Raw genomic sequence first — 26093 nt, 5'->3', positions numbered from 1 at the left:
CTTAAGTTGTCTTAGCAAAGTTAGGAAATTGTATCACCTCAGTCATCTTCTTTAATTTGGCAGTGATGACGTATTTATTCAGATCACACATTAAAATGCTTTTGACAATTAAAAATTTAAGACTGGTTGTCAGTAGTTCCAGCAGTTGAAAAAAATATAGTTGTTACTCAGTGTGGTTTTTATCACTTTCATCGTATCAGTCACTGCTAACTCTCTTCTCCAAAAATACAAGGAGAGTGAAAGTAAAGGGTGAAATGATTCCGAACTTCCTTATGGTGGTATTTCTTAACAGTTTTTCTACTTGAATATGTAAGTGTATATGTAATAGATAGGTATTCTTGCTTCCAAACAGGACAACTTCAAGATCAGAGTTGTCAGGGGAAAGTGATACAGATGAGAGTCTGAAACAGTCAAGTAAGAAAAGGAAAAAGAAAAAAAAAAAGCATCACTATTATAAGAAGACAAAAAAGAAAACCAAAGGGGACTCCAGTAGCAGTGAATCAGACCTGGACACTAAGCACATCAAGGACAAAGCGTCAGGAAGTGGCAGAAATCGTCAAAAGGAAGCAGCAGCAAAGTATGTATTTATTAATACTATGCAAGATGTAGATTCATTGTGCTTTTGTACTTGTCTCGAACTTTGAATGAAATTCTTGCCACAGGTGGGTCGTTGTTTTCTAAGCTGTGTATGACTAAATCTGCATTCAAAGCAATGAAAATAGAATTAGAACCATTTATTTAGTCGTATCTGAAAAACTGTGTCTAAAGTATTCTGTGAAGTACTGTTCTGCAGAACAAAGCATGCGATGGTGGTAATGAAGTATATTTTTAATGATATATAAAGGTCATGTTGAGTTTGTGTAACATCTTGTTTCCTTTCATGGGTCTTCTCTTGAGAGAGTTTGGAGAAGGGTTGTTGCATTGAACATTATTCTTAATTAGTGTAGACGTCTTAATGTACAGCTATGTTTGCCTTGTAAATATAACTTTCTCTTCACTGAGTTAACATTTACTTTTTTCATATTAAGGCAAAGTTTGTTGTACGGTGTAACAGTTTTCATGTCCAACCATTCATTGTTCTGTGCTATGTGCTTCATACTTCTTGCTCATGGTACATCTAGATGGGTAATTGACCAATTGAAATTGTTTTGCTAGATCTTTTTTGTTAATTCCAGGAGCTCCAAAGTACTGCATAATTAGTGGAGGTGTCGTTTTTATATAGAATGGGAAATGCTAGTGGCTAGCATGGTCTTTGAGCAGTAAGAGAGGTTCTGTGAACACACTGCATATTCAGTTCTAGCATACTGAGCTCTGCTTTTCTCCATCTTTTGGGTTTTGATTATTTCATTCAAAGTGGCCCAGTCTGACTGGCTGTGCATGTCACCTTAGAATAGCCACGTCTCATCATGTTTGCTAGTTTGAGCAGCCATCTTGCCTCTCTTTTGATTACCTAGTTCCTGCTTTTTTATTTCGGCATCAGTAGCTCCAGATCTAATTCACAGCACTGGAATTGCTTCTGCGGACGGTGAAGAACTTGTGGAATTGTTGTTACAGCTACGTATAGTCCAGGCAATCCTTGACTTTCCACTAGTTTACTGCTTTTCGCAAGACAGATTAACCATGAGCTGAGAGCACAGGCTTGTGGGCATGTGTCTATCCCGAGGGATCTTACCAGTGTTTCCCTGTGGAAGAATGGCAGTGGTACTAGGGGAATTGGCTGATGCCTATAGGCACAATCACTTCCTCCCCTGTGAAGACTCTGTTGTTGGCTTGTGGCAGCTAAGGCTTAGTTGGCCGTGAGGGAGCACGATAAAAATCATTGGGATGCTAAGACTGTTCTGCTCTGCCCAGGCACTTCTGTCTTTGTTGGAAGAGTGGGCTGGATGGAATGGACTTACATGTTGAACATGGGCCAGCCAGCTAGTGCTTTGTCCAAATGAAATGGTTGAAATTCTTTCAGGGTGTCTATTTTCACTTTTTCACAGAAATTGCTGGTCTTGAGAGAATACTGAGTTTTCAAGAGACTGTTTTTGAAACCTGAACCACAAAATCATTCTAAATGCCATGGATCCTGTGAAATTTTAGAAAGCTTCTCAAGACTATAAAACTAATTTACTAAGTTACAAATTTGTAACATGAATTCAGATTGGAAGTTCATAGTTGTCTACAGTTCCAAGGCAGGTGGCAATTTCCACTTAAGTGCACTTGTATAACTATAATCCATAAAGCACTCGGCACACTCTTTTATCAAATGCACAGGTCTAATTACAGTTAATCAACATAATATCTTACATATTATTCTCTTTTTCTTAGTTTTAGTATCTTACTAAGACAAAAGTAAATTTTAGAAGTAGTAACGTGTGGTGTTCAGCTTATAGTTTGCCAAGCACTTGATTGGTTAAATCTGGTTATTACCTTTCATAACTCTAAATCCAGTTTTTGGAGGTTCAAAGACTGTTTGTGTTTTGTTTTGATGATCCCATTAGTGTATTTCTAGTTGTCTTTTTCAGAGCATGTGACTGACTTTGCAATAATGGATCATATACCATTGCTTTGAATAAATTAAATTATTTTGAACTACAGAAATGCTGTTTCCTGGGTTTTGTAAATGCTGAGTATGTGCACAAATGTTTAGAATATCTTGCGTCTCCTTTTCTGCAGCCTAGATAAGAAAACATCAAATCTTACTGGCAGTCGCTTTATTTGGCTTGATGATATCCAGGCTTTAACAGCAGAAACCTTCAGAATAGACAAGAAACCAGACCCTGCAAACTGGGCCTACAAATCCCTGTATCGAGGGGACATAGCAAGGTACAGTATGTTGGCCTCTACTGGTATTTGAACTATCACAGCATCACTATGTCAAAATTCATTAATTTGAGTCTGGCTCTGAAATTTTTATATAGAAGATGAGAAAATAAGAAAAGTTAATAGTTTATTTCAGAATTTAAATTTGATTGGGCATAAATACTTTAAAGAGCAAAAGATACTATGAAATGTTGATAAAGCACGTGATTTTAATATATTAAGAAAAATTGTGTGGTAGACTACAGGCACGTGAACTTGCACCACTGCTTTCTGGAGGTAACAACATGAGGCAGATTCTAAAGTATGGTTTTGAGGTCAGAAAACATGGGTTCAGTTGTAGATGATCTTTGGGCAAGTGCCCCTTTTGATCTCTGTTTCTATTTCAGAACGGGAAATGAAGGTACTGATTATTTCATACTAGGTTTGCCAAGAGGTTTACTTAATTCTGTAGTTTGATATCCTTGTGAAAAAAAACCAGTACAGGTCCTTTCATAGTAAACAAGATTCTATGTTAGGTGACTCAGACACTGTACCAAAGAATATCTGTCATGCATTATTACATTTCAAATGAGTATAGATGAAATTGCACATTCAATGTTCGGAGTGATCTGAACTGGTACTATGATGACCCTTCAGAGCATTTCCTCAAGTTAATGGCAAAGCCCAAATAAGGAGCCTACACTGACCTTGTGTGTTATGTATGTAAACTTACTACGTGATGTTCTCAAGGAAAGTTGTTTACTCTATTTAAAAAGTTATTATTTGTGGAGGAGAGAGGACTTACAGGTTTTATTTGTATACTGTATATATTTTTGCAGTAAAATTACATTGCAATTTTCTGCTGCCTTTGGATTCTCAGCTATTGTTTGAGATGAAGTGTTAATTTAACATTGCAGATCACCATGTCTGCCACTGAAATTGCATTCTTGGTAATATTTTAAGATGGCATTTTCCTTTCTTAATCCTTAGGATTATTGTGGCCTTTGTGAACCTTGTCTTTCTTTCCACTCCCCTGTTTTTTTTCTCCACTCCATGGCATATAAAATGTATAGAGGTTTAGGGATGCAGAAAGGTATTACTGAACTGAACTACTGGTTTCTGGTTTTTCAGTTTTAATATAGTCTAAATAGCCTTAAATAATTCTGTCTGTTGTTGTTTTCACAACTTTGTCCACATGGCTTAAAAATGATAGGAGGAAAAATTAATTTTTCTTCTGCTAATAGATACCATTGAACTCGGAGGAAGATTAGTACGATAAGAAATGTTGTGATGGCCCTGAAAAACATGAAAATAAAGTCTTAATTAAGGAGAAAGTTACCAAGTTCTGCATTTTTGAAGGTCCATGCATAAATTATTTTGGTCAATTTGAATTAAAATACTTATTCCAGGCTTTCTCTTAGAAAGAAGGTATCTTTTCTAACGTGTATTTCAGAAGTGTTTAATTGTATTTTTCTTTCTAAGATATAAAAGAAGGGGAGAGTCCTGTCTTGGCTTAGATGCAAAGAAACAGTGTATAACTTGGGACAGTTCTGCGTCAAAAAAGAAGCAATTACAGAGACGACCTGACCGCTACTTCACAAAGGACAATGTGAAGATGCTGAACATAGATGGGATTCCTGTTTGCAATAAAAGTTCTCCATCTGACTCAACTGCTTTTATACCAGTTTTACAAGTGGAAATTGATGATCCTTCTGATACAACGGAGGTAAATCCTCTTGGGATTTATGACCCATCAGTTACAGAGTGGCTACAAGGAAAAGGGTGCAAGAGTGCAGACCATGAGTCTGTAAATACACAGCAAACAAATCAAGATCCTGGGATCAGCATTAGTTCCATTCTAATGGCAAAAGTGGAAGAACATAACAAGAAAGTCAGAGAAAACCCCAGAGATATTAATGCATGGATGGAATTTGTTTCTTTTCAGGTATGTGTTCTGACAGACCTAGTTGTAATAAGTACCTGAATGTTATACTATAGTTTCCTTTGTTTAGGACTTAATCGTAGAATCATATATATCTTCTATTGGTAAAGAATGAGCTGTTAATTCATCTTCACAAATGTCAGCATTCTTCTCATGATTCTAGGATGATTCTTCCTAATGTTGTCATTATTTTTCTTTTGTTTTAAGGATGAGTTAATGAGAGGACCTAGCCCTTATGCAAGTAAGGGGGAGCAGGAAGTAAGAAGAAAATCATTGAAGTTAATCTTAGAGAAGAAACTGGCTATTTTAGAGAGGGCAATTGAAAGCAATCCCAGTAATGTTGATCTGAAACTTGCCAGGCTGAAGATCTGTACAGAATTCTGGGAACCACCATCTTTGATCAAAGAATGGCAGAAGCTGATTTTCTTACATCCCAATAATCCAGAGCTGTGGAAGAAATATCTCCTGTTCTGTCAAAGTCAGTTCACAACCTTTTCTGTTTCAAAAATCAATAGTCTCTATGGAAAATGTTTGACTACATTGGCAGCTGTACAGGATGGCAGCATGGTGTCACATCCTCTACTGCCTGGTACAGAAGAAGCTATGCTAGGTAAGGTTCTTTCTGTTTCTTGTTATGGTCGGAGTTGACCACATTCCCTACAAGAGCAGACATTCCTATGTATTACAGGAATTTTTTATACTCTTCGACATGCCTGGCATACTGATTTCTTAGCAGAGAATAAAAGCAGATATTCCAGTCAAATATGGCTATAGCAGATGCTTTTGTTCCCCAGGAGAGTTTGTTTTACATTCAGTAAAGTCTCATGTGTTGAGTGGTTTACAGTACAAATGTCTAGGCTGGAGAATTGCAGCCAACAGCCAAGAGATGTTTGAAAACTGTTATTAAAACAGCTTATTAAAAAAAAAAGTTGACCTGCGAAAGAAACGGTTATCTCTTGTTCAAAATTTTTTTATAGTTAATAACTTTAATCCAGAAAGAAAGACATGGGTGGGAGGGATGTGAAATTTTCTTGAGCATCCCAGTTTGTAGATGGAGAATTCTAAACTGGAATATCATGTGATTATGCCTTTTTGTATTTATTGTATGCATCTATCTACCACTTATAATTTATCACATTATTACCATTAGAAGGAAAACTAATCAGATGGTTAGGATGCTGGACTGGATTCAGGGAAGAAACGAGTTCATGCTCAGTTCTGGGATGGGCTTTAAATTTATTCAGAGCTAAATGACTTAACCTCTCCCATTTGAATTTTCCTTTTCTACCTTGGAGGGTCACTGTGGTTATCAATCTATGAATACAGTGAGGAGTGGGAATTATTAGTGTAATCATGAATTTATTTGAGGTTTTCTTTTCCTTTTAAAATTTGTTTTAAATCTAGTGAAGAGTACTATGAAGCAGTCCATATTTTTTCTATGTGGCGTAGTCCAAGGAAACTCTGTTTTTACCCAAGCCCTGTAACTGTTTGAGCAACGATGCTATCTGTTATCCAATATCCAGTCTAGACTTATAGATTAAGATGCTGGGTTACAAATTACTTTCAGGTGTTCAGATCTCTTATGGTTTTCAGTTAATTCATCTTGGATCGAGCACAGGAAAAAGTGCCGTAAAGGAAAAATCCTCGGTTGGCAGGTGGATATTGTACTGCCTGATAGCTTCTAATTGCTTATACTGTCTCCAGTTTCGAGCACTTCAGTCACTTCGTACATTTACCACAGTGAATGATTATCAGACAAATGTTTTATTCAGCATTTTTTTTTCCCAGACAGGAAGGTTTTTCTTTCATTTTGTTTCCCTGCATGGAAAATATTTGACTCATTAAATACTGTTTGTCAACTGCTATGAGAAGTTTTTTTTAATGGCACTCCTTTAACTAGTTAACCATATTAGATTGACATTTTTCAAAATACTAGTTTGCTGGCAATGTCTGTAGGTAGGTTAAAGTTAAAGTTAACTCTGTGGTTACTTGACTGTGGTTATTTGTTTATGGACACTGAGGGTTTGGGCTTTTGGTTTCATTGGTTTTGTTGTTTTGTTTCTTGAGTTTTTTTTACCTTTGGAATTCAAATGATAGGAGTGGAGAAATTTCCAGTTGGGAGACTTCTTGATCTAAAAATTTTTCTTGGTGACTCAACTCTAATTCTTGGGATGAATTTGAACTGACAGTGTAATCATTAGCAGGATTACCAAGTTGTTTGTTAAGATAAATATACTAAGAGTTTCACAAATTAATTATGAGGTGAATAGCAGTGTTGATGTTTTATAGGCTTGTTATCTTCAGCCTTTGACCTTTGCTAATGACAAAGCATAATAACTAATTTTAAATAGTGGTGGATCATGCCATCTAGTGTTCAGTTCAGTACACAGTGCTATCTGCTTGGAAGTAAGCAGATGTCTTTTTAAAATGCGAAATCTAAGAAAGCAGATAAAAGTGGATTTAATTATGGATCATTTTTTTACTTAAATTTTGAGATAGTAATTTGTAATATTTTAAATTTACTAGGATCTCTTAATATAAGGCAAATAAAGGTAAGCATAAGTAAATTTCTTTGTTGAAAGGGAGTCCTATTTTTTAAAATTATACCTACTGGTTGATGAAAAACATCCTTATCTTTTAGGTCAGTTCAGCTGCAGAAATGTCTTAGCATCATGGACTAATTAATATGTATTCACACTGACTTCAGCTTTTACCACAAAGAAAATGCTGATCTTCGCATTTCTTCAAATATAGTTTTCTTTTTTATCATGCAGAAAATCGTATGCTTTAATTTATTTTTATCTGCAGTTCAGCAGCAAGTCCTGATGAAAGATTCTCTATAATCAGTCTATTTTAATCAAAGTTCATCCTTTTGAAGCTGAGAAAGAAGGGAAAGACAACATTTTCAGTGTCAGTTGGATACTGAAAGTACCTAAATGTATTAAAAAACTTAAATATACTCTTTTTGTTTAAATATATTTAGAAATCCCAGACTCTTTGTTATTGGAAAGAGTTATTGACTTAGCGGGAAAATCGGATGAAATGCCTAGTTTTTTATTCTAGATGAATTTGAATTTTTATGCGCACACATCTGATGTATTCAGATTACAAGTGAAGGGAGTAAATGGTTTGCTGCTTAGTATTAAAAAAATAAGATGATCATTAGAAGCAATTGATGTTAATGTATGCTGTTACATATGTGTATTTAGACGCTTAAATATTTTGTTTAAAACCCTCCAAAGCGAGTGATTTAGTGAAGACGACTAAGAAAAACCGTTTTCAAAACTATGACTAAATTACTCAAGTCTTGATTTACGTGTTTTGGGTTTTCTTGTAAGCTGATTAACAGTGACAGTTCTGTTAAGACTTGAGTGTAATTTGGAGTGATGGAATGTCTCTGAAACGTCCTTGAACAGCCTGGTAATAGAGGTGTTTATAATACCTGTTATTTTTCCAGCTCTTTCATTTAAGACTCTCATTGCTAATACATTAATAGAAAAAACTGGGGCCTTGCTTTCATTTTGAAGCTGAGACTTGAGGCTCAGTGTATAGGACGGACATAGCAGTGATTATTGAAGTAATTTGTTGATGGTCAAGGGTCGGGACATTTCTCTGCTTTCAAGCAGTAATACTTTGGCCAAAAAATCAGATGTCTCTTAACTGGTTCTTATATAAAAGAAAAGGAAATGGGAATGGCAGTTGGAATGAAAATTGTATATTACTGACACATTACCGGTGTAACTGTCTTGTACAAAAGTTAGGCAACAAGGACTTTTGTTGTAGCCACTTACAGTGTAAATTGTAATAATGCCTTGCATCTACAGACAGCTATGACCCACTCCAACAGATGTTGGATAAAGTGAAGATGGGACCTGTGTGTATAACTTCATCAACAAGGACAGCACATGTGCGCATGAATTAAAAGTGATCTATTTGGCACATTTAAAGCGGGAGTTCTTCATTTAACTACAACAATTTTGATATGCGTTTATGCTAGTTACTCTTTGTGGATACCGTTCCAAAACAGCTATCCTCAACAGTACTTCGTATATACCTTTTGTATAGTTGTAGGCTGTATTCAAATACTCTGCAATAAAATTAATTTGATATATTACAATTTTATCTCTTTTTACTTTACAGCTATATTTATTCAGCAGTGCCACTTTCTGAGACAAGCTGGCCATTCTGAGAAAGCAGTGTCTTTGTTTCAGGCTCTGATTGACTTTACGTTCTTTAAACCTGACAGTGTGAAAGATCTGCCAACAAGGGGACAGGTAGCAATTTTCGTTTAAATGCATGTGTGTCCTTGGGGTTACAATGAATGCTATAACAGAACAAATGTTGATGAATTTTTAAGGACATAGGGAAATATTTTGAATCACAGCTTTGTGGTTCTTCAGAGTGATGCTTGCAGTGGAAAAACGCTCGTTGATCCTCTGGTACAGCATGCCAAATGGCTGCTTCTGCTGTATATAATACAAGACTGGTTAGCAGCCATGAATGGACATGTATGACCTCTTTTTTTATTAAATAAGATGGGCGAAAAATCCCAAACATTTGGTTGACTAAAGTCTGTGTCTGATTAGCATTTCCCCTTCTTTTCCCCAGAACTGCTGTGGTTTTGTTACTGTTGATGGAGAAAGCTGATAAGACCTATAGTCTCTTTCTGTTCCAGACAGTTCTCTCAAATGTTTATGTTCTCTGTTATCTGTTGTTTTCAGTAATTCTTTGATAGCTACATTAGGAACATCTTCATGCTTTAAATTATCTTTTATTTGACTCATGAGTTTCCATTCAGCTTATTCTGTTAAAAGTACTAAATCACTTTTTCTCTTGATTTGCTTAGGAGAATGTTGAGCATGCACCCCAGTAATAATTAGTAAGTTCATATTCAGAGGAGGCTGTTGCAAATTTGTCTGGCACTGAATTGTTGGGAACCACTTCCTTTTTAATGAGTGGTAGAGAGGGCTACTAGTTGGGCAGCTGGGCTACTGTAGAGGACAGAAATTCAATTTCCTTTTATTACCTCACCTTCTTCCCCAGCAGCCACTACTGAGACCCGTGTCTCAGGAAAGGAGCCTCAATTTAAAAGGACAGTGTTTAGAATCATAGAATAGTTAGTGTTGGAAGGGACCTTAAAGATCTAGTTCCAACGCCCCTGCCATGGGCAGGAACATCTCGCTAGATCAGGCTGCCCAAGGCCCCATCCAGCCTGGCCTTGAACCGCCTCCAGGGATGAGGCATCCACAGCTTCCCTTGGCAACCTGTTCCAGTGTCTCACCACTCTCATGGTGAAGAAATTCTTCCTAATGTCTAGTCTAAATCTGCCCCTCTGCAGTTTATATCCGTTCCCCCTCATCCTATCACGACAAGCCTTTATGAATAGTCCCTTTCCAGCTTTCTTGTAGGCCCCTTTCAGGTACTGGAAGGTTGCTATAAGATCTCCTCTGAGCCTTCTCTTCCAGGCTGAACAAGCCCAACTCTCTCAGCCTGTCCTTGTAGGGAAGGTGCACCACTCCTCAGATTGTCTTTGTAGGCCTCCTCTGGACCTGTTCCAACAGTTCCATATCCTTCTTACGTTGAAGATTCCAGAACTGGACACAGTATTCCCGATGAGGTCTCACAAGAGAAGATTAGAGGGGTAGAATCACTTCCCTCGACCTGCTGGCCACGCTGCTTTTGATGGAGCCCAGGATACGGTTGGCCTTCTGGGCCGGCTCATGTCGAGCTTCTCATCAACCAGCACCCACAAATCCTTCTCTGCAGGGCTGCTCTCAATCACATCTTCCCCCATTGTGTACTGAAAACAGGGATTGCTCCAACCCAGGTGTAGAACCTACACTTGGCCTTGTTGAACCTCATGAGGTTCTCACAGCCCCATTTTTCCAGCCTGTCCAGGTCCCTCTGGATGACATCCCGTCTTTCCAGTGTGGCAACTACACCACTCAGCTTGGTGTCATCTGCAAACTTGCTGAGAGTGCACTCAATCTCGCTGTCAATATCATTGATAAAGGTATTGAACAGCACTGGTCCCAGTACGGACCCCTGAGGGACACCACTCATCACGAATCTCCATCTGAACTTTGAGCCATTGACCACTACTCTTTGAATATGACCATCCAAACAGTTTTTTATCCACTATACTGTCCACCCATCAAATCCATATCTCTCCAATTTAGAGAGAAGGATGTTGTGGGGGACCATGTCAAAGGCTTTACAGAAGTACAGATATATCGCATCTGTCGGTTTACCTGTGTCCACTGCTGCAGTTATCCCATCATAGAAAGCCACTAGGTTAGTCATAACAGGATTTGCCCCTGGTGAAGCCATGCTCACTGCCATTAATCACCTCCCTGTCCTCCATGTGCTTTAGAATAGCTTCTAGGAGGATCTGTTCCATGATCTTCTCAGGCACAGAGGTGAGGCTGACAGGTTGGTAGTTCTCAGGGTCGTCTTTTCTACCCTTTTTAAAAATGGGCACAACATTACCCTTCTTCAATTCACCGGGGACTTCTCCTGATAGGTCGGAAAGTACTAGTATTGAAAATTAGGAAAATGCCAGATTTATGGCTGATCACACATTCTGCCCTCTCAGAACAATTATGACTCAGTCTTGAATTACTTGTTTCTGTACTGTTTTCACAGTTCACCTTCTCATTTGGGGCAAAGAATAAATCCATGAGGAGCAGGATTAGATTTTGCAGTTGCTTTAAGCTCTGCATTTTCTGATATATTGATGCTTGATTTTCCTTAAATTTTAGTGTTAATATTTGTATTATTATATATTGCATTGTTGTAATTTTTATTGTTAATATTTATATTATTGTAAATTGTGGTGTTGTAAATTTTATTGTTAATATTTGTATTAAACAGTCACATCTCCAACATACAAGCCAAGATGTGGTACAAAGCAGAAGCATGTAATAGGAGAGAGGCAGTCGTTAGATCTAAGTGTACACAAAGCAGAGGAGGAATTGATGAATCTAAATATGACAGATTGCATATAAGCAGTGACAAAGTCAGAAATAGACTGGACTTGTGATTCACTGGAAAGTGCCTGAAGTTGTTGACTACACTGAAACTCAAGAGGTGAAATAACTTACTGATCTTTTCCTCTTGTCCCCAGTCCAGTCATGTTGATGTCCAATTGTAACATTTTGCTTTGACCAGAGGTTTATTATTGTCTGAATTATCATTCTGTTAGTCATATTCTTTATGGTCCCATGGAAGACAGTAGGGGAGATTTGTTTTCAGATAGCCACATCTTGGGGACTTTGGATCCTTATCCTTGAAGAATCTGTATAGGACATTTGGCACAAAAGTCTTTTGCTTTCTTTAAGGCTTTGTACCTGTTGAAAACATTTTCTTACGTTCATGAGAAGAGTTGACAAGAGTCTTGTTGTGCCACAGGCATAATTGGAGTGCTCAGTTGTTCCTTCTTTTTCTTAAGCAGCATCTTACATAGTCTTTAGTTACAGAAATAGCGCCCAGACAAGAGATTGTAGGGTCTGGAAAACCTAAGTTGACCCTTGTAGTGTCTCTTCAACAGCAAAAATTATTTTTCTGTATGTTTTGTTTTGCTTCTCCCTGCCCGAAACAATAGGTGGAATTCTTTGAACCTTTTTGGGATAGTGGAGAACCACGAATTGGAGAAAAAGGAGCAAGAGGCTGGAAAGCATGGATGCACCAACAAGAAAAGGGTGGCTGGATTGCTCTTAAGCCTGGTATGTCTATGTCAATATTTGTAGTTGTATGTCCACATGTTCTTCTATACATTCTGGTTAAAATTATACCAGCTGTTTCTTCTCATATTTTTGCATACTAATTTTTAAAAATATTTACCAAGATTAAGATACATTGTATCGCACTTCACAGGGAAAAGCATGTGTTCTGTTGTTTATGGAACATTGTCCTTCCTAGGAATGAAAATTTAGGGAGTGGATGGCATATCCTCTGCTGTGCTGCAAAGGCTAAAGGTGCAAGTACTTGGTTGAGACCCACACCTGTGTAAAGAGGAAGAAAGCCACTTCCCTTCTCTTTCATCATATTGATAGACCAGGTGGAATTCTAGCATTAGATGATAGTTGCCTCAAAGATTCCAAGCCTAATGATTTTATTTCTAGAATCAGATTTCAGTGTCTTATACCAAATGATACAGTAGAAATAGGTGGAAAAACTTTTCTTGCTCTTTGTGATGCAGAAAATGAAGGAATTGCTTCTTCACTTGGCTGGAGTGCTTCCAGGTGAGCAGGGATGCAGAAAACACCTCTCAGCTGCTTAGTCCCACCATGTCTTCTCGTCTACAGCGCTGCAGCTGGTGTTAAGGACTATTTATCAGACACATCTTGAAGGGAAGCAGGGGGCTGGAATGTGTCTGACCAAAGATGAGCTGTCTCTGCTTTTGCTGCTCCTGCTGCTACAGCAATTCTAATGAAGCAATTTTCTCTGAAAAATGATCTGGCACTTCCCTTGTCCCTGAATTAAAATGGAATGTCCTTGCCCCTTACCTGAGGTCAGCAGTCCCATTGCTGATTGCTGTAGGCATTTTGACCACAAATTGAGAAGTATTAGTATAGAGAAGAGCACCCCTGCCAGATTTGTGCAGGTCTAGCATACGTCAGTGCTTTTCTTCATTCATGCCAAGCCAAAAAATTCAGGTGTAATCTATAACTGGGTGCAGTCCCTCAAAGTGTTTGGTTTTTTTTTTTTTCCAAACTTTAGTTAATTGTGGAAATGCTGTCATTTTTCATAGAATGGAATAAAAATCTTGCTGCTGCCTGTTTATTTTACCTGAAATTTAAGAAGTGGGAGTGGGAGCATTTCACCTAGATGATTGCAAACGTCAGGAACAGGAATTTGGAGGTGGCATAGCATTAATTTTGTACGAAACAAATAGTGCAAGTAACGATAAATTTTGAGGACTTTACAATAAAGATCTGAAAATTCTCTGCAGGCTTTCCCTTAGTGTATGGGTGCTCATCGGTGTCAGCACAAAGTGAATATATTGTTGTAACAGGAAAACTATGCTAATTGTGTCTAACAGTTCAGAAAGATCATTGTAAATGTGGGATGTGGTTAAGCACTTTGTGTGTTTTTAACTACACTGGTTGTTTCAATTGCACATTAATTAAAATGTTGAAAATACCAGGTATTTTAAAGCAACCTTGCCAAGCTTCATTTGCAGTGTTTAATGTCAATGTACTGCTTTTTTACTTACAGTAGTGTTCTGAGAATGTTTTATGCACGAGTAGTCACAGGACACACTTCACATTGTGTGCCCAGGCAGGAGGTGAAGAACCTAAGTTGTACAAAAGGAGACTGCCTCTTGGTCATTGCTTGCAAATTGCTGTTTATAAAAGTAGTCCACAGCTTGTTGGTGCTTTATTCTCCTCTATGAGAAAGCTTGAGCGCTGACAATGTTTTCACTGGTTCAAAAGGTTTGGAAACCTGCTACTCTGTAAGAGTTGGTGTCAAAAACTAAAACTGTGGTGTGGAAATTTTCAGCTCTGTCTTATGTCTGTTTTAATAACACTGTATTTGTTTACATTTTTAAAGTAGTTAAATTGTGTGTCAAGTCTGGTCTTTGGATTGGCTGGATTAACCATCATTTTCTCTTTAATAATTTTATGTGTGTCTTGGTGTCTTGATTTTATTTTAGATGATGATGATGATGAAGAGATAGATGAAGATCAAGAAATAAAGGATAAAACGCTCCCTAAGTGGCACATTTGGTTAGATATTGAATATTCTCGTGAAGCAAGGCACTGGTTACCTTGGAGGCCAGACAAAACCAAAAAGGAGACTGAAGAAGATTGTGAAGATCCAGAAAGACAGGTCACTGTGATACAATAAAACAAGGGGGGATGATAAGACGAATTATTCTTTAATTTGAATTCATTACCAGTGGATATTTTAGAGGAATAATCCTTTTCTTTGTTTGGAAAAAAAATATTTTCTGTATTTGGAGTTCAAAATTTACTCAAGATTTCTTGCTGAGGCTGCTGAAAGCCATAGGAACCTCATGGTAGTCTTTAGAAAGGGCTGTAGAAAAACTGTCTGTGCTGCTCAGTGTTTTCTTGCATCTGTATGTGGAGATGTCACAGAAGTCTCTGTTTAAGATGATCATGCGTTAAACGAAGGTTTTGTTGCCTTCAAGTGAGATAGACAGCTATATTATTTTTTCCTTCTTGGTGACAGGTCAAGTCAGATATTGATTTTCAAGTAAAAATGTGTTAAAATGCCCTAAGCAATAATACCTTTCAGACCTTCATTGTGTAAGTTTTCTGTGAAGGTCTCTTGATAGCACATTTTTACAGTCTGACTGGAAGAACACATTAACTTGTCTGTTTTTAGTTTCAGTGACATTCTGTTACCATTTAGTGGTAATTATTAATCTTTATTGACTTGGAAATGTTTTTAATTACATAAATTACAGATTTGTTAATTTTATTTGATTGTATAAATTAACAGTTTGGTTTTATTTGCTCTTTTTTAGGTATTATTTGATGATCTCGGACCATCTTTAATCCGACTTTCTAGTCTGGATCTTCAGCATCAACTTTTGTACTCATTTTTGCAATTCCTGGGAGTTCCGTGTACAAGCAAACTCTTTCCTTCCAATCTCTATATTGCCATGGATGAAAATAACATATTTGACAGTGTGCTTTCTGATGAAAAGCCACTGACTTCTGTTGATTGTCCACTTTCTGGGTTCAACAGTATTGGTCACATGGATACCATGCTACGACGGAGACATCACATAGGGCACTATAAAGAAGGAGAGGAATTCATACAGAATGTTTTTCACGTTCTGTTCCAGCTATTTCCAGGAAAGGAAAAATCTAATCTGTCCCTTTGTTGGTTACAGTATGAAATATTTAAGGTAATGAGGAATCTGCATATACTCGCTTTTGTGGTGTGTGGCTTTCTTGTATATTAATGTTTATATTGAGTTAAAATAAATATTGATTAAATATTAGGACTAAGTATTCAAATCAGGAGATGAGGGTTGTACTGGGGGTAAAAAAACCCAGCCTTTTCCTTCAGTACGTGTTACACAGTGGCATATGTGTAACAATATTTTTTGCGGTCTTGGATAAATGTTATTATATGGTACATTGCATCCATTTCTGTCTCCCATACGAGTGATTTTTTACAAGGCAAAGTGAGTCAGTCAGGTTCTCTTACCAAACTGTTCTACAAAGTGTATAATCCCCAATACCATGATATAAACACTTTATCCAGAAACTTAGTACTTCCTATACGAGTTACATGTGTAGTGTTAATAAAAGAAATAACACCTTATCACTTAAGTATGTATTTATTTAAGTGAAACTGCTCTAATAGGAGCATACAAAAGGATGAGTGCCCAGGTTGTCTTCCTAATGCTTCAGGAAGTTTAGTGTTTTGTTTCTGTATGGAGAAGTTCTGTCTCTTACTGAAACACTACCTGACCAGAATATCTCCTGTAATCTTCCCATCCAGTCTCCACATTTGTCTGTCAGCACATTCCCCACTGTGAAAATCTACTTAGAGGTTTAATTGTGCTAGTCATAAACTGCATCTGGCCAGACAGGATCATTTATTTTCCTTTTCTTAACTATCACAGGTTAGCAGCTCTTTTATTTGAACAGTTGGCCTTTTGAAAGAGTGAATGTTGATATTACTTAATGACAGTGGCAGGAATACAAATGATAAGACTGCAATTTGGCTGTGTTGGAGAGAGCTGACAACAGGCAGTGGTGGCAACATACGGTACTCAGGAGCAACAGATATCTTCCTGGTGGTGAAATATGGAACAGTATGAAAACAAACGTATTGATGAAATTTAAAAAAATGCTGTGAGGTTTGTTTTTTATTTCCCCTTTCTTCTCTTTCTCTCTTAACATTTTTTCTGTTTATTCTCCCCTGAAGGTAGTTCAGTGTCTCCAAACAAAAAAAAAGAAGAAGCTGAAAGCACAAGGGAGGAAGAGTAAAAAGTTGGCCAAGAATCTCCTTAAAGCACCCGACAACCGTAACCACCTTTCTCTCTGGAAACTGTATGCCTATCTAGAATGGCTGCTGGGTAACACTGATGATGCCAGGAAGGTATTTGATACAGCTCTTTGCACAGCAGGAACAGGAGGACTGAAGAGTCCCCAACTCTGCAGCCTCAGTCTGCTTTATGCTCAGCTTGAAGTGGAACTATTAGAAAGTCTAGAAGGAGCTGCTATGTCACGTGCCGTTCATGTACTGACCAAAGTGGCTGAAAATGGACCGTATATACCCTATAGTGGACAAGTGTTACCTGTGAATATCTTGAAAGCTCGTAAAACGTACGAGCATGCACTGCAAGATCATTTAAGTAAAACACCAGTTTCTGATAAGGATCAGGTCAGTGCTGCCAATCAGCTGGTTAACTTGGTTGGTTGTTATGCACTGTTCCAGTATTTGACTGTTGGGATTGATGCTGCAGTATTAATATATGCACAGACTTTGGAAAAACTTGAAGCTTCTGGTCTGCAGAAATGTGAAAATACTGGAGAGAATTTTGGTGTTCAAAATTTTCCCACTGCTCTTGAAGCTGTCACAGTGCTGCATACAAATTTACTCAGATTCCACATGAAAATTAGTGTTTATCCATTGAATCCTCTGCGAGAGGCACTAACAGAAGCTCTGAAACGGTATCCTAGCAACCAGTCTCTTTGGAGGTCATATATCAACATCCAAAGGAAGTCTCACTGTGCTAGCAAAGCAAGAAGATTTTTTGATGGTGTCACAAGGTCTACTAACTCTTTAGAGCCATGGCTGTTTGCCATCCAAGCAGAGCAGATGAGAAAAAACCTCATTGAGAAAGTCCAGAGGTAATATCTTGCAGCTCCTTATGATTATGCTTTTTGTGGTCTGTCTGATCACTTAACGTGAGAGAGGAAATGCTGTCATAGATCTCATTTTGCAGATGAAGAAGCTGTATCTAGGGAAAGTTATTTGTTCAGGACTGAATAGTGAGTCAGTGGCAGGATCTTGAGTAGAATTAAAGACCTAGATGAAAATCTTAAGTCCTTTCTACTGGATCAAATTGTGTGATGCTTTGTATTTGATCACTTGCTGCTGTCATCAAGATGGTACACATTTCTTTAAGTGATTTTTAAATAAATAAGAGCCTACTTAGGTGACCAAGGTAGACACTGTGAGATTAGTAACTGCTGCATTTTAATACTACAGCAATTAGGAGTGTAATACAGAGCTACGCTGCAGTTTCTGACTGAGCTCACTGCCCTACTTTACTCTTGGATCACACAGAATACAGTTGTGGCAGATCTGTTTCCATAGTGAGTACTTGGGAGTTGAGTTTTCATAAGGAGCTGTTGCTAGGTAGAAAAGACTGGAAATTTCTTGAATTCGCAGTGCGACACGGGCTCAGATTTTTTTGCTCTTGGGAAGGGAGGAGAGGGTAGGAGATGTGGGGAACACATGTATGTGTTCATTTGTGAACCTTAGTCTCTAGCTGTTGTCTACTTGTTGCTTGGAGCTACCTATCCACCGCTACCTACCTGTCTCTAATAACATTGGCAGCTTGGTTCTTTGTGTCTGCACATAGCAACAGAGATTTCTAGGAAATTGTTATCCGGAAGCTTTACATAGCTGTAAGCTTAGAATATTCACACTTGATGAAATTGCAGAATTATCAGTATGCTTCAAAACGATGGTGCACACACTGCTTTGATCGTCACAGTCTGGCAACAGGCATGCATATATGATAGTGACATTCCTTAGCTGTTACTGTATGTCATCCTAAATTGTAATAAGAATTCTACAGTCACCAAATGTAAAGGATGATTGTAATTTGATTTACCATTAATTACAGACTGGCACTATGATAGATTTTCATGATTGTTACCGGAGACTAATGTTAACATTCCATAATCATTATTTTCTCTGTGACATTTATTTCCTTTTCAGATTGTTCTCTGCTAACATAGCCTTTCCTATAGGTTACATTAATACAGGGATAGATGGAATGTTGCAAGAGCAGAGCTGAACTACTCCAATAGAGAGAAACATGGCCTGTCAGACATGCATAAAACTGGTGTTTATGATGTTGTGACAAACCAAGAAAATGTCTGTATAATATGTGACTATTTCCTATTCTGTTCTATATTTCTGCTGTTCAAGTGCATGGAATTCACTTAAAATGAACACTAAGGGTGAAACAGTACCATATGTAAATCAGCATGAGATACAATGTTTTGAATGTCTGACTTTATGCAGAGTGCATTACATAATTTTCCTGCATGGCAAAGGTTAAGATGAGGGGAAACATGACCTCAAAGACTCTTGAAAAAAGAGGCAAGTTAGGGGCAAGTGTTAAGGGTGGCTGTCTAAGCTGGCTGTCTCTAAGAGAATGCACACAGACAGAAGTCATATTGCCCGGAGTGCTCCAGGCTGTTTCTCAAGCTCAAGCATCAAAAATAAGCCAGCTTGTATCAGCTGTAGATTGAAATAAGTGTTTTGGTGAAAAATACTTACCTGCTTTTGTGTTAACTTGGAATTTAGGGGATTTGAATCTCTGGGTGAAAAAGTAAATTAGTATTGTGATCAGGGTTGACATCCAGAGCTGTAAGCTAGGTCTTGATCCAAGACCAACGAATCGTCTTACAAAGGCACCAAGGGTAAATTTGAACAGGCTTGCCTGAGCACCAGAAAAAGGCTTGCTGACATAGACTTCAATTTGGTTTGAGCTGCTATGCCAAGTTTTGAATAATAAATGATCTTGAATGAACACTGAGATGTGTTTTAAGATCATATGACAGTGGATTATTGTACTCAAAGAGAAATGATCTCCTCCAGTTAGACAGGGTTAAATTTTTAACACGATAAAACAATTTTTATGAAAATACCTCATATATATTCTTTTAACTGATTTTCATATTTAGCTATGTGTTGATTACATTAGCAATTACCAAAAATCTGTATTTTTTTATAACAATCTGTAGCATGAAGTGCAAAAGCCTGGCTCTTGTACAGTGCTGTGCGAACAGAGACAGTACACTGATCTTTATCTTCTCTTACCTGGATGTGATCCTTTAGCTTGGCTTTAAGGGATTGTGGTTTCTTTTTTCCTCTGTGTTTCAGGGCTGGTGTTGGTGAAATACATTCCACTATTCCTGAAACTGGGTTAACAAATCGGATTGTAGCTCTATTTGAACATGCAGTTCAGAGTGAAAATGGTACCCACTGTCCACTGCTGTGGAGGATGTATTTGAACTTTCTGGTAAGAAAAGAGTATCAATTTTCTTTTTTTTTTTTTTTTAACCATATTTGGAATTTCTTATGAGTGCAGCTACAGTCCTGTGTAAAAAGGAATAGTAATGTTTCCATACCTACATGATTTTCAAGGTTATATATTTGAATTGTAGTGCACCTTATTGCTGGGAATATTAGGGAAAATGTAATTCATGTGGATTAGAAGGAGTAATAGTTTCTGACAGTGTTGTTTTAATATACATGTAGGCAAGTAATTGTGATTGCCATCTTGCCTAGATAAAAAAAATATGTCATAAGATGTCAGTAGATGAATTTCACCCACTCTTACTCACAATATAAAGGTAAGTGGGCAGGGCAGCAAAATTTAAGGAAAGAGGAAGCAAATTTTAGGAACTTCAGATTTTACTATTTTTATGTAAGTAAAATCAGCAAAGCTGACATATTTATGTTTTAGAACTGCCTTTTGTGTTCTGCAAGGAAATTGTAAGGACTTCGATATTTCTGTCAAATCTAGCTCCTGATTTTGTATAACTTCACAATCACAAAACGGTTGAGGTTGGTAGGAACTTCTGGAGATCATCTTGTCCAACTCTGCTGTTCAAGCAGAGCCACCTAGAGCCAGTTGTCCGTGATAATGACCAGAGGGCTTTTGAATATCTGCAAGGATGGAGACTCTAACTCTCTGGGAAACTCGCGCTACTGCTTAGTCACCCTCACAGTAAAAAAGTGTTTCCTGATGTTCAGCGGGATTCTGCTGTGTTTCAGTTTGCACATTGCCTCTGGTCCTGTCAGTGGCCACCACTGAAAAGAGCCTGGCTCCCTCTCCTTTTTGCACTCCTTTCAGGCATTTTTGCTTATTGATCAGATTCATCCCTGAGCCTTCTCTTCTCTGAGCTAAACAGTCCCTGTTCTCAACCTCAGGAGAGATATCCTAGTCGCTTTGACATTTTAGTGGCCCTTTGTTGGATTCTCTCCTGTATGACTGTCTAGCTCTTAGGGGGAAGCCAACAACTGAGCACAGGATGCCAGGTGTGGCCTCACCAGTGCTGAATAGAGATGAAGGATTGCTGCTGTGGACCTGCTGGCAATGCTTTGCCTAATGCAGTCCAGAGCACCATTAGCCCTTCTCTGCAGCAAGGGCACATTGCTGGCTCCTGTTCAACTTGGTGTCCACTAGGAACCACAGGTCCTTTTCTGCCAAGCTGCTTTATAGATGGGTGGATCTCAGCATATGTTGGTGCGTGGAGTTGTTCTTCCTCAGGTGCAGAACTTTGCACTTTTGCTTATTGAACTTCTTGAGGTTCCTGTCAGCCCATTTCTCCAGCCTGTCGAGGTATCTCTGGATGGCAGCATGACTCTCAGGTGTATTGGCCGCTCCTCTCAGTTTTGTGTCATCTGCAAGCTTGCTGAGGGTAAACTGCACCCTGTCAGCCAGTTCATGAACAAAGATGTTAAAAGGCATCGGACCCGATATTGACCCTAGGCATACACTGCTAATTACTGGCCTCCAAGTGGACTTTGTTTCACTCATCAACACCCTCTGAGCCCAGGAGTTGAGCCAGTTTTCAATCTACATCACTGTCTGCTCATCCAGTTCTGCTTGTCTCAGAAGATCTTATGGGAGACAGTGTCAAAGGCCTTACTGAAGTCCAAATAGGTGATGTCTGCTGCTCTCTCTTCATCCACCAGGCCACGCATTTCATTATAGTGTTTATCAAGTTGGTCAAGTGTGACTTTTGGTGAATTCAGGCTGACTACTTTAGATGATTTGCTTTTTTTTCGTGTGCCTGGAAATGGTTTCCAGGATTAGCTGCTCCATCACCTTCCAGGGATTAAGGGGAGGATGACTGGTGTGTAGGTCTCTGGGTCCTCCTTCTTGCTATTCTTGAGGATGAGTGACATTTGGCTTTCCTTAGTCTTTGGACACTTCTCTCAGTTGCAGTGATCCAGCTTTCTCAGCTTTTTTGGGTGCATCCCATCAGTGCCCATGGGCTTAGGCATGTCCCATTTGCTTAAGCAATCCCTGACCTGATTCTTTTACACTAAAGCTATGTCTTCCTTGCTCCACATTTCCCCCTGGTCTCTGGGATTCCTAGTGTTGCTGCTAAAGACTGAGGCAAAGGCGGCCTTCCATACATCAGCCTTTTCAATGTCCTGTGTAATCAGAATACCCTGTTCCATTCAGCAATGGGCCCACATTTTCCCTACCCTTGGTTTTGTTACCTATGTACCTACAGAAGCCCTTTTTGTTGTTTTCAACATCCCTTGCCAGATTCGATTCCATCTGGTCTTTAGTATTCCTCACTACATCCCTGGAACAACTTCAAGATCTGAATTAGAAAAAAGTAATGTGTCAGCATCTGTAAGTTTCTGACTTATGGTGGAATAAAGAATATGGTAAAAAGACTTTCAAATGGTCCTGTCAAATATTTTCTCTCTATTTTCTCTATATTGTAGCAACTTTCCCAGATGAAGATTTTTTTGTTGATTTGACATTGGAGCAAGGAAGGTGCGATCCACATGTAAATTAAATGCATGCTAGGATAAACATAACTATAGCTTTTAGAACTTGCCTTGATTTCTCACAATCTTTTTGTATCTTAAAAGCATCATGTATAAAGATTATGCTAGCTGGCATTTCGGAATAACACCAAAAACCAATAATGTTCATTTCTTCTGTAGTTCACCATGGAAGTACATAAATAAAATCAACTTCACATAGGCAGTTTTGTCATGTCGGTTCTTTTCTTGCTTCTGCAAAGTACAACGTGGAAGATTAAAATACAAAAGAAGTGCTTGGAACTCATGTAAGGGGAATTTCATTCCATAGTATTACTCACCTGTTAATGTCCTTGTTGTCAGAGGGGAACAGCAATTATTAGGCTGTGAAATGCGGAGGAGGCAGGGGAAAGAGGGGACTCATTTTGTATTTGAGATCTCGCGTCGGACTGTTACTGTGACCATTCCCAGACAAATACATGGTTGTAAATATTTTATACAACTTTGTTTATAGGAATGTGTAACTGAATTACTGTTACTCTTTGCAAACTACTGATGAGGCAACGGTTTGTGCAAATGCTGAAGTAAAATCACCCAGTGTATATTTTATCATTAATGATTCATTCACTGAAGATATCTTTTTCACAAGAATGAGAAGGAATATTTGTTAGATGCTAAAAAGATGAAGGAAAAAATACATTTACAGTAATAAATAACATTAAATAGCATTGTTATTCAATGAATGTAAGCTGATCCAGCCTTAACAAGCTTCTGCTGAGTAAGAAAGTGTATGTGCATGATCTCTTCAATGCACAAAAAAAATGTATTGCCACCTTCACTGTACCAGAGATGCTTTTATTGTGGTATGTGTGTAGTACATCAGGTGTAAGTTTTAGTTAATGATTAGCACTCTTTCCCCTTGTGGTATTATTGGCAAATACAGGCACGGGGACTGACTGTAACTGAACCATTCAGCAGAAGCTCTTCCTGCTACTCTTGGTTCTATTAGTTGTCTTACAAGTAAAGCCCTGAAGCTTCTTAAAGACATCTCTTCAATTACATCGAAGAATGTCATCAGTGTAACTTAGCAAATTGCACAGCTACCACAGTATATACTGATAAGAATTCCTTAGCAGAGGGAAGCTAAGCTTTTCAGCAGTAATGTCTCTCAGAGACAGTTGTTTTATTATTTCAGCTATTACTGCATTGAAGTATGAACATTTTTTTCCTCACACAGGCTTCACTAGGAGAAAAAGAAAAATGCAAAGGATTGTTTTATAAAGCCCTTCAAAACTGTCCTTGGGCAAAGGTAAGCACAGAAAAAAAAAAAGCCGTTGTCATACTCTAATTTTTGAAGTTCTATATTTAAAAAATAATTAGAATTTAGTAGTTGTTGTAATGAGTCATATGCAAATGAAGGGAGAGATTTTTGAATGAGAAGAACTGTCAGAATTTCTGCAAGTAAGAGATGCATCTGAAATGGAAACATACACAGTTGTCAGTGTTCTTTGCGTTTCAGAACAGGAAGGTGTTGCATTGTATGAGGCAAGGGGGTAATAAATTTCTCTCTGTGTGATCTAGAAGTAATCCCATCTTTCAGACCATGTTTTATCATGAGCATGGTAGTACTAGAAATATATAGGCAAGTAAAAATGTGTGTAGTGAATAGTACAGGAAATTATTCAGGAGCACTTGGGTAATACCTGTCAAATGCTCCAGTGTCTCTTGACCTACATGTTATATTTTGAATAAAATTATTTAGTAAGAGTTAGAAAAGACTTTTAACAGCTACATTGCCAGCACTGTAAAACTACTCATTCTTTTTGTGTTGTTTTAAAGAAATACATGATATTTCTTAACGTTCGTGCTACAGAGTTGTTTGCGTATCTCTGTACTTCTTTATACTCTGTTTCTTGCTTTGATAGAAAGGTGACACAGAAAATGTTCTCACTGTCTTTCTAGGTGCTCTATTTGGATGCAGTAGAGTACTTCCCTGACCATTTGCAAGAGACGCTTGATTTAATGACTGAAAAAGAATTGAGGCTGCGGGTACCTATGGAAGAGCTGGATCTACTATTAGAGGTTTAAAAGGAAGCTGAAGATGAGTGAAAGAAGTATGGAAGCTAGTTCCAAAACTACCAGTTAGACCTGTCTCTTTTCAGCCAGGAACTCTGTTGGGACTTGGGTACTATGTACTTTTTTCAGGGTTTGATTCTTTTTTTTTGAAGCTTTTCTATAAATTGCTATCCTGATGGAGTTCCACTGGCTGCAAGTATTCTGGAATCAAGTACTGCATTTTGCCCACAGAACTGCCTCCACTTTCCTGGAGTATTGCTGGCTCCCACAGAAGGATACCTCTTATAAATATCCTCCTGTTGAATGTTGCCCACATTGCGTTTTCTATTGTTGGAATTTACATTCCCTGCAGTTCAGTAGAGATTCAGTACACGCCAACTATGGCTTGGTGAGCAGCACAGGAAATAAACATCTGCCAAATGGATGCTTCACTGTCCTCCAGTTGGCAGACTTCTGTAATTTCCTTCAGCTTGGTGTGCATGCCTGTGTATATATAACTACCAAGTCATACAGCAGTTACAGTTGTACATAAACCCTTTCTAAAAAGCTAAAAAACTGCTTCTGCAGGCACCTATTTTGGAGTTGTATTTGTATGTTTTGACAGATGACCATTTTAATATGAATATTTATGATAAATATACAAGATTATTTGAAAATTCAAAAGGAACTTGAATTATTTTTTATTTCTTAAATTAACAGAACAGTGAATGTATTAAAAGTGAAGTTAGTTGTACCCATAGTGCATCTCTAAGCAGCTCATTTAAACAAGTTTTTGTAATGGATTACTCTGTTTTGACCCAAATATGTGCAATCATAAGAGAAGTCGAGGTCTGTATCTAATCGTCTCCAAAGAAGGCAAGGTAGTGAAAACGTGACTGTTTAGTTAGTAGCTTCTAATCCAGGAGCCTTCAGGCACGTTCCTACAGCTGCAATATGAAATACAACAACAATTTAAAGATAGTTATGTTACATACATTTTATAAGAAAGAATATGCTGAAACGTGTTTAGCACTTGACACCCAAGTACTCAGAAAATGGATCTTCCTCTGGAAGAGACTACCTGCACCCAAGGAATATCTGAAATTGTTTCAGAGGATTTTCAGGAGAAAACTAACAAATGTCACAGCACTGAGATGATTTGGATCATCCAGCTGGTGAGATGTGATTACATGGAAAACTATGGCTATGAAATGACAAAGCCATTGAACTTAAGGCTCAGGTCTGCCTGTAGAAGCTCAATGCAAGATACAAAACACTTAAGTTTGGCTGCAATTGTTTTAAATATTATCAGGAATATGCAGATTTTTCAATGGTACTGCGGTACTTCTTGAGAGCCGTGCTTCATTGCTGTGGCTGCAGGTGCTTCTGGTTTTGCTATAAAAGTAATTCATTAGTCAGGAAGACCAAGGCACAACTGGAGCTGAACTTGGCAAGAGAAGCAAAGACTAACAAGAAGGGCTTCTGCAGGTATGTCAACCAGAAAAGGAAGGTTAAAGAAAGCGTACCCTGACTGATGAACAAAAATGGTGACCTCATATCAACA

General features: G+C 38.1%; 1 protein-coding gene across 1 annotated transcript in view; it reads left to right on the top strand.

Moving 5' to 3' along the window:
• NRDE2 (NRDE-2, necessary for RNA interference, domain containing) overlaps positions 1 to 25164 on the top strand; it is a 34874-nt gene extending 9710 nt beyond the window's left edge. The window contains exons 3-14 of the mRNA XM_009561301.2: positions 353 to 577; positions 2662 to 2811; positions 4270 to 4732; positions 4937 to 5339; positions 8870 to 9003; positions 12333 to 12453; positions 14388 to 14563; positions 15225 to 15611; positions 16643 to 17571; positions 19844 to 19982; positions 23712 to 23783; positions 24437 to 25164. Of these exons, the coding sequence (XP_009559596.1) occupies positions 353 to 577; positions 2662 to 2811; positions 4270 to 4732; positions 4937 to 5339; positions 8870 to 9003; positions 12333 to 12453; positions 14388 to 14563; positions 15225 to 15611; positions 16643 to 17571; positions 19844 to 19982; positions 23712 to 23783; positions 24437 to 24562 (3325 nt within the window). The 3' untranslated portion in view covers positions 24563 to 25164. The remainder of the gene's footprint in view (positions 1 to 352; positions 578 to 2661; positions 2812 to 4269; positions 4733 to 4936; positions 5340 to 8869; positions 9004 to 12332; positions 12454 to 14387; positions 14564 to 15224; positions 15612 to 16642; positions 17572 to 19843; positions 19983 to 23711; positions 23784 to 24436) is intronic.
• Positions 25165 to 26093: the final 929 nt, after the last annotated feature.

The sequence above is a fragment of the Cuculus canorus genome, chromosome 5, assembly GCF_017976375.1.
Source record: "Cuculus canorus isolate bCucCan1 chromosome 5, bCucCan1.pri, whole genome shotgun sequence".
Lineage (NCBI taxonomy): Eukaryota > Metazoa > Chordata > Aves > Cuculiformes > Cuculidae > Cuculus > Cuculus canorus.
The sequence above is the reverse complement of the archived record's forward strand: the minus strand, read 5'-3'. Positions and strand labels throughout refer to the sequence as shown.